Consider the following 9,530-nt stretch of genomic DNA (forward strand, 5'->3'; position numbering starts at 1 on the left):
GCAGACAATTAGTTCATTAGAGTTACCAGCCTCAAAAATTGCAGTCCAAATAAATGCTTCAGAGTTCAAGCAACAGACACATCTCAACATCAACTGTTCAGAAGAGTCTGCATGAATCAGGCCTTCATGGTAGAATTGCTGCAAAGAAACCACTAAAGGACACCAATAAAAATAAGAGACATGCTTGGGCCAAGAAACACGAGTAATGGACATTAGTCCGGTGGAAATCTGTCCTTTGGTCTGATGAGTCCAAATTTGAGATTTTTGATTCTAACCGCTGTGTCTTGTGAAATGCAGAGTAGGTGAACAGATGTGTGGTTCCCACCATGAAGCATGGAGGAGGTGGTGTGATGGTGCTTTGCTGGTGACATTGTCAGTGATTTCTTTAGAATTCAAGGCACACTTAACCAGCATGGCTACCTCAGCCTTCTGCAGCGATACACCATTCCATCTGTTTTGCTCTTACTGGGACTATCATTCGTTTTTCAACAGGACATTGACCCAACACACCTCAAGGCTGTGTAAGGGCTATTTGACCAAGGACAGTGATGGAGTGCTGCATCAGATGACCTGGCCTCCACAATCAACCGACCTCAACTCAATTGAGATCGTTTTAGATGAGTTGGACAGGAGAGTGAAGGAAAAGTATCCAACAAGTGCTCAGCATATATGGGAACTCCTTCAAGACTGTTGGACAAGCATTCCAGGCGAAGCTGTTTGAGAGCATGCCAAGAGTGTGCAAAGCTATCATCAAGTCAAAGGGTGGCTACTTTGAAGAATCTCAAATATATTTTGATTTGTTTAACGCTTGGTTACTACATGATTCCATATGTGTTATTTCATAGTTTATGTCTTCACTATTATTCTACAATGTATAAAATAGTATAAAATAGTAAAAATAAAGAAAAACCCTTGAATGAGTAGGTGTCCAAACGTTTGACGGGTACTGTATATATATATATATATATATATATATATATATATATATATATATATATATATATATAATATAAAAATAAAAAATATATAAAAATATAAAAAATATATCTCACAGGACCAGCTATACCAAAAATAAACAGAGAGAAAACCCCCAAAAATATTACAACATCATTAAGAAAATGTTTTTATAGAAGAGGTTGAAATAGAATTACACTGGACAAATTCGGACCTTTTGAAAGTAGTAAAAGTATTTAAAAGAAACGATGCTGGACAATAAAAACGTATTACAGTGAAGTTTACAATATATATATATTCTCCTTTGACATGCCATGATTACTGGTTCAGGGCAAATTAACTGTCCAACAGATCCATCAGAGAGAAAAAAAACTCCATAAAACAGTGAATGAAACTCACCAGAGAGTAAATTATACTCCCACTTACCCACAATATCATGAAAGAAACCAGTTACAGAGATGCATACAGGTTACAGTATACTACTAGCATGGGGAAGATATGTTATTTGTGAGACAGCAGCACTGTAGTTTCCTTTCTGGTGAATGAGTTGAGTCTCTATTCAATCACTACCAAAGAAAATCATGCTACATTGATTTTACACAGTCATCTCAGGTGGGTTATCTCCTGGTATGTTCATTGAAAAGAAGAATTTGGGGTATGTCAATTATCAAGTAGTGCATTGACAGGATTTCTTCAACCAAATACCTACAGTTAAAGAGAAATGTCAAAATGTTTCAATATTATATTTATAATCTCCGGCACCACTCCAACATCAACATGCAATATGTGAAAATGGCACGTTTCTATGTTTTGAAGTAAAAAAAGATAGAGGAAGATAAGCGTTTCCAATGACATCATCAACCAATTAGTAGACAATTAGTAGGCAATGCCTACTCATAATTGGTTAAAAATCACACAATAAACACTGATGATGTCATAGGAAACAATTTTTTTTACTACAAAACAGAAATGCACAATTTTCACATATGTTGATGTTGGGGTGGTGCTTGAGATGAAGAATGTGAAGTTGAAAAATATAGAAATTTCCTTTTAAGATTGAGACTACCTGGCAGTCACATCATTTTGTGAAAATATACATTTTAGGAGGGGGGTGGGGGGTTAGAGTGCACTGGCAAAGACTTAAAGCAAAATGTTTAACTGATTCACTGTACTTAATGTGTGCCTCATGTTTAAGACAGGTTTAAAAAGGACTGCTAAAACCTAACAGAATCTTGGCTTTATATTACCATCTTAGAGCTAGCAACATTGAGTGACAATAGTGTTCTAGAAAGTCTATGACTGAGACAACTTCATAGCCACAGCTCCATAAACCAGTTTATCTTTTTTTGTGTGATAAAAACACACTGGGGGACAAGACTGACCCTTTTCAGCTAGTAGAAAGTAATTTCATCTCATCTACCTCCAGGTTCTCAGACCCCCACTGTGCCCCTACCAATGAGCTGGGCAGTGTCATCGTCTGAGGGGTGGGAGTCTACCCCTCCCTGCTCAGTATCAGAGTCTAACACCTCCTGAGGGGAGTAGTAGCCCTTATACTCCAGGATGGGCGAGTCGCAGTGAGTGGGAGAGGCTAGGCACTGCGCGGTGGTTACTGTGGTGACAGTGGCAGAATAGGCCCCTGGATTGCCAGAGGGGAAGCCTGGGTTGGAGGGGCGGAGGAGAGGGGTGCGCTCGGTGTCAGCTTCGCCCTCCCCCCCCTCTTCGTCTCCACCACGTGCCCTCTCATCCTCAGACTCGGACTCAGAGTACTCCGGATTGGGCCGGGTTACACGTTGTTTGCACACAGGGCAAGTTTTCTTAGTCCCTGTAAGCCAGGGGTCCACACACTTGCTGTGGTACGCTGAAGAGATGACAGAAATAAAACAGTTACTGCAACCATGACCTTGGAACTGTGAGAAAAACATATGCGAGTTAGACAGGGACAAACATTATCATTTATAATTACCGTGTGAGCAAGGCAAAACTCGCAGTTTGTCTCCCTCTTCATACTCATCCAGACAAATAGCACAAACATCATATTCATCACCTAGAAAAATAATAAGATTCACATGTATGTGTAAATGCATTGTAATGCTAACTGTAATGTTATGCTAACAGGAGCAGACAATCAGATTGGTATTTTTGTTATTCGGGTTTCTCAACATTCTAGGGAAGAAATAGAGTACTGCTGTTCCAGAATGTGTTTGACCAGTTATACTGGTGACTGATTCTCATTTTAATGTATGGTGGGACACTCCCCCAGTTACCTTTAGTGAACTTGTGAATGGGGATCCTCTTTAGTTGTTCCCTGGTCAGCCTGTTTTTCCTCATCCTTTTCCTGTACTGCACACAGCGCACAATCTAAACCAAGACAAGACAGGGAATGAAGAGACAGAGGCTGTGTCCAGATACCCATACTTAAGTTCTAAACAGTAGGCAATTTTGGTATGCTAAAATATAACGTTTTATAGTATGTGAAATTTCAAAAAATGAGTATGCTTTAAAAGCCAGGATGTCATTACACATTTTGGCTTTTCAACATCCTGGCTTTTCATCTAGTAGAATTCGCTGCACCCTATTGACTAAAAGCATCCTTTTTCAAGAGCCACGTGTGTTTGACAACATTATCAGTTAGAGCCACGCCCTGTACAGGAATGAACAAATGGTGGGAATAAATGCAATTGCACACTAGATGAAGCACTCTCAGTATTGATGAGCCTAGTATGTTGATATGTGTTGCTTACTGAATTTGATTTAACTAAACAATACATTCTAAAGTATGATTAGTACACAGCATGCTGTTTTAGTGAGTAGTAGGCAAGACAGATTTCAGACATAGCCAGTGACCACACCAACACCTAAGGATGACAGTCATAGGGCTTTTAATATCCGGGGGGTGGAAATGATTTACGAAATAGCAATGAAATCAATAACTATTCAATTGTGAAATGAATTCCACATTCATTACAAAATGAGGCTGTTCCCCAAGGGCACTTACCAGGAAGACAACCATCACAAGGACGATCATGCCCACCACTCCGGTGAAGGGGATGAGATAATACGAGAGTGGAAAGGCAAATTCCGGCTTGAGGATCACATAGGCCCTGCATACCAAATACAGCACCATCAGCTTTGTATGGGGGCATTTTTCAGAAAAGCGACTATGACTAAGAGGGACAACACTGCCAGACAATACCATCTCCAACATGGTGATGACGTCCACATAGGACCAGACACTCAGCGGGGCTGACGTCATGATGAGTGCAAAGATGTTGTGAAGAATATGACAGAATTTCAGTGCAACTCTAATCAATAAAGCTGCGCTTGACAAAAATAATAGAACATCAATGGAAATCACCCTTGTTCAGGAATGATGAAGGTCCTGAGAATTTGGGAGGCGTAGTAGCTGGTGAATACTGAGGGGATCTCAATCTCCTCTGCAATGGTTTCTACACACACAAACAAACAAAAAGGGGAGCACTGCCATTCAGCATTACCAAAGTATTTACTTCCTGGGAGGATCATACTGGTTAAAGACTACTTGAGGTTTTGAGAAGTGAGAACACAAATCAGTCAACCTGGTTAAGGGGAAGTAAACTAACAGAACTGATTCTGTAAGAAATGGAAAAAGGCAGCTTAGGGAAGTTGAAGACGATTTCAGGATCCTCACCATTGCTGTAGTTCATGTTGAGTAGAGTCTCTGAGTACATGTTGTGAACGATGGCTGCACTGAATCCCGCTTGCTGTGCATGCAGCACCTGCATTAAATACAAAATCATAATTCACACTATAATAATTCTAAACACTACACGCAGTGTAGTTTTACACTGAATATGTTGCAATAAATAAATAGGTTGAATTCAAATTGAATTAACACAATATGTCCTAAGCAACCCAACAGCATAGCGACACACACTAACCTTGATATCAAAATTGCAGTCATAGCGTCGGATGAGGACTATGTAGTTAGTAGTGGTCGTGTTGGGATCACTAGATGTGGGCCGTGGTGGTGGAGGTTCTATCGGAGTGCAGCCGTTGAGTGGACGAGACTCTACTAACACACCCTTGAAGACAAAGAGAAAGAAAATGAGGTCATTTTAGCCAATTTATCCATTGGATGAAAGAGCATGTTATCCCCTCCCCTCCTCTCCTCTCACCATAAGTCCCTCTTTGGGTAGTGATGATCCAAACAAGGCAGACAGGTCCTCAAACAACATGTTAGTCATATTGCTGTAATGCTACCAGACAGAGAAACACAAGTTTTAAAATCAATGCCAGCGCACAGGGACTGTAAACTGCATTTTTTTTAATGACAAATGCAATGGCAAACATCTAAAATCACTAGTAAATCCACAACAAACTTGATCATACAGTTCTACAATTATGAGGACTCACAGCATAGATGTATCCGTGTGCAGGTAAGGGAGCCAGTGTGCAGCACATCACCAGAGTGAGAAGGCCCAGTTGGGCACCCATGCACCACAGGCCCAGCATCCTGCCTCACTGTCTGTCTGGAGAATGGGATGAGTACGGCAAGGTAGCAGGGAAGTTCAGCCCGAGGAGTGAAAATAATCCCTCGATTATAGTGATCCCTTACAAAAAAAGATTGTAGTTTTGAAACTGCAGTAAATGTGCAGTAACAGCAGTTGACTGTGGTATTTTGAACGCAGTAATTGCAGTGTACTGCCGTTAGCCTGCAAAATTACTGCAGTAAAAAAATGTTATTTTGGACGCAGTATTTGCAGCAGTTATATGGCACTCTAACTGCAGTTACAAACTGGATGGTTCGAGCCCTGAATGCTGATTGGCCGACAGCCGTGGTATATCAGACAGTATACCATAGGTATGACAAAACATACATTTTTACTGCTCTAATTACGTTAGTAACCAGTTTATAATAGCAATAAGGCACCTCGGGGGTTTGTGATATATGGCATATATAACACGGCTAAGGGCTGTGTCCAGGCACTCCGCGTTACGTCGTGACTAAGAACAGCTCTTAGCCGTGGTATATTAGCTATATACCACACCCTCTCAGGCCTTATTGCTTAATTATACTGCACTCTAACTGCAATCTTTTTTCGTAAGGGATTAATAGCATTATAATAAATTATTCCAATACCAGTCCAAATAAACGTAAAAAAATTCACAGTATAATGTTAATACTTTCTATGATCAACGTTTAGATATGGTGGTGCCTGTATACAAAACACAAATACAGTACAGTAGCTAGCTAACGTTACTCGTCAGTGATAACTACAGAAGCTAACTAGTTTATACGTAGCTAGCTAGCAACGTAGCCAGCTAGCGTTAAATTAACACACAGCTAAAACACGTTAAACATTTTGGAATCAATGCTTGGGGACAAAAATAACACATTCGGTCCGGTGGACAAAAGTATTATTTGCCTTAATAACTCAGTTAGCTAGCTAGTTTACTTCGCTATTGGCTAGATAATCTGACGTTAGCTAGGTAACATTAGGTGTGCTGCTAACAACAACAAAGACGAATTTGATTTACCACGGCACGGATAACTAACGTTAGCTAAGTTGAGTCGATCAACAGTAGCTAGCTACAACTAAGATTGTAGCTAGCGATCTGAAAGTTACAGTATTTTATGTCAGGCTGCCCCTCAATACTGATAATCAGAACAGTCTCAATTATGGAAATGTAAACATATCTATCTAGCTAGCTAGCTATCTGGGGAAAAGTGGTATGATCCTTGTACCAGTCAGTGTCTTGTTGTTTTGTCCAATTCTTCACTGCGGTAAAGTTATTACCGTTCTCCTAGCAGCAGGATATTATGGAGGCAACACGATCGCGGATTTAATTTTTTCAAAATAAAAGTCCCAAGCAAACAATATACTACATTTTGGGAATATCAACAACAAAAAATGGACTCAATTGCAGTACAACTGTTTTTCACAGAATGTTACATTTTATTTATACCAACATGTATTTTAAAGTTTACACAGATACTGGTATGTTGAAATGTATTGGGTAGGCTATGTTTAAAGAAATACACTTAAACTAAAATACACATTTATTGTAATGACTGAGAATAAACCATAAATGAGCGAATGTCCACAACAATTCTTGAGTCGCTGTCCACCAACCACAAGAACGCCTGGCACTGAAACATTCCAGGTATTCCATTGATTGACAGACAGCAGGGGGACTGGCATACTGGCATGCTGGGACTGGCATGCAACTTTTCAGGGAAGTTAGGAACCAATATGCACAGGCAGTTAGGAAAGCAAAGGCTAGCTTTTCAAACAGAAATTTGCATCCTGTAGCACAAACTCAAAAAGGTTCTGGGACACTGTAAAGTCCATGGAGAATAAGAGCACCTCCTCCCAGCTGCCCACTGCACTGAGGCTAGGAAACACTGTCACCACCGATAAATCTACAATAATCGAGAATTTCAATAAGCATTTTTCTACGGCTGGCCATGCTTTCCACCTGGCTACCCCTACCCCGGTCAACAGCTCTGCACCCCCCACAGCAACTTGCCCAAGCCTCCCCTGCCTCTCCTTCACCCAAATCCAGATAGCTGATGTTATGAAAGAGCTGCAAAATCTGGACCCCTACAAATCAGCTGGGCTAGACAATCTGGACCCTCTCTTTCTTAAATTATCCGCCGCAATTGTTGCAACCCCAATTACTAGCCTGTTCAACCTCTCTTTTGTATCGTCTGAGATCCATAAAGATTGGAAAGCTGCCGCGGTCATCCCCCTCTTCAAAGGGGGAGACACTCTAGACCCAAACTGCTACAGACCTATATCTATCCTACCCTGCCTTTCTAAAGTCTTCGAAAGCCAAGTTAACAAACAGCTCACTGACCATTTCGAATCCCACCGTACCTTCTCCGCTGTGCAATCTGGTTTCAGAGCTGGTCATGGGTGCACCTCAGCCACGTTCAAGGTCCTAAACGATATCTTAACCGCCATCGATAAGAGACATTACTGTGCAGCCGTATTCATCGACCTGGCCAAGGCTTTCGACTCTGTCAATCACCACATTCTTATCAGCAAATTCTTATTTGGTTTCTCAAATGACTGCCTAGCCTGGTTCACCAACTACTTTTCAGATAGAGTTCAGTGTGTCAAATCGGAGGGCCTGTTGTCCAAACATCTGGCAGTCTCTATGGGGGTGCCACAGGGTTCAATTCTCGGGCCGACTCTTTTCTCTGTATACATCAATGATGTCGCTCTTGCTGCTGGTGATTCTCTGATCCACCTCTACGCAGACGACACCATTCTGTATACTTCTGGCCCTTCTTTGGACACTGTGTTAACTAATCCCCAGAAGAGCTTCAATGCCATACAACTCTCCTTCCGTGACCTCCAACTGCTCTTCCTAATCTTACTACATTTGCACACACTGTATATAGACTTTTCTATTGTGTTATTGACTGTACGTTTGTTTATCCCATGTGTAACTCTGTTGTTTGTGTCGCACTGCTTTGCTTTATCTTGGCCAGGTCGCAGTTGTAAATGAGAACTTGTTCTCAACTGGCCTACCTGGTTAAATAAAGGGGAAATAAATAAAAATTAAATTAAATAAATGCTAAACCCTGCAAAATAAATAAACATGACCAGAAACTCATAAACAGTTACACATAACTGACCAGGGAGAACAAACAAAGATTCAGAGGTCTACTTTGTATGCACAGGCGTGATGGGGACAGAGTGTCCACTCGTGGCAAAGGGAGTGCAGTCTATGGCATGGGCCTGTCCCTCTTGTGCACAGGGGATGAGGGCAGGGACAGGGAGAAAAGGATGGGGACACAGGGGACCTATCAGTGACACAGGGGGTTAAGGTCCCTCGGGTTTCTGGGGGCGAAGAGGCCCCTCTGTATGGGGCTAACCTGACCAGGTGCAGTGCCACCTTTCTCCCCCTGGGAGGCAGCTGGACCTGGTACACCACTTCTCCCATCCTATCAAGGATGCTGCAGGACCCCACCCAGTGCCTGTTGAACTTGGGGCAACAGCCTTTCTTCCTCCGGGGGCTGTAGACCCAGACCATGTCCTCCGCCTCAAAGTGCCTCCCCCAGGTGTGCACAACGTAGTTTATTTTCTGCCTCACATCTGAATTCCCCAGATTCTCCCTAACGAAGGTGTGGGCTGTCTCAAGACAGTCCTGAAGTCTCCTGGCTTACTCTGGCACCAGTGGAACAGAAGGGCTATCAGGGGGTCAGCCCAAACGCCATCTCTGCAGGAGTGCGGATCTCTCTCCCCAGCATGAGTAGGCAGGCATGCAGGAGGTGGAGTCTTAGACAGCGGTGCAGCATGCCATGAGGACCATGGACAGGTGCTTGTCCCAGTCACGCTGGTATTTGGCGGAGATGACAGGCAGCGTTTTGTTGAAATGCTCCATGAGGCCATCACTCTGTGGGGGAAGCGGAGTGGTGCGGGCCTTGTGCACACCCAGGCGCTCACATATGGTTGCAAACACAAAGGACTCAAAGTTTCTGCCTTGGTCGCTGTGAATGGACTCTGCAGCGCCAAACCTGCTGTACATACCCACTGTGATGGCGTTGACGCTGGTCTCTGCTTTCTGGTCAGGCAGAGCATTGG

The 9,530-nt window shown here is 42.5% G+C and overlaps 1 protein-coding gene across 2 annotated transcripts; it reads right to left on the bottom strand.

Annotated features, from left to right (window-relative positions):
* Nucleotides 1-1,110: 1,110 nt before the first annotated feature.
* On the bottom strand, nucleotides 1,111-6,782 carry LOC106567870 (E3 ubiquitin-protein ligase RNF167). Of its 2 annotated transcripts, none has more exons than XM_014137701.2 (10): nucleotides 6,680-6,782; nucleotides 5,347-5,543; nucleotides 5,109-5,189; nucleotides 4,872-5,015; nucleotides 4,622-4,709; nucleotides 4,310-4,400; nucleotides 3,950-4,055; nucleotides 3,219-3,312; nucleotides 2,918-2,998; nucleotides 1,111-2,812 (listed from the first exon to the last, which is right to left on the bottom strand). In XM_014137701.2, exons 2-10 carry the CDS (start codon nucleotides 5,443-5,445, stop codon nucleotides 2,385-2,387), a joined length of 1,212 nt encoding a protein of 403 aa, XP_013993176.1. In that variant the 5' UTR covers nucleotides 5,446-5,543; nucleotides 6,680-6,782; the 3' UTR covers nucleotides 1,111-2,384. The 2 variants fall into 2 exon arrangements, with proteins under 2 accessions (XP_013993176.1, XP_013993177.1); XM_014137702.2 differs by having other exon boundaries at nucleotides 5,347-5,462; nucleotides 6,680-6,774.
* Between the last annotated feature and the right edge of the window lie 2,748 nt (nucleotides 6,783-9,530).

Source organism: Salmo salar, chromosome ssa13, assembly GCF_905237065.1.
Source record: "Salmo salar chromosome ssa13, Ssal_v3.1, whole genome shotgun sequence".
Taxonomy (NCBI): Eukaryota; Metazoa; Chordata; class Actinopteri; order Salmoniformes; family Salmonidae; genus Salmo; species Salmo salar.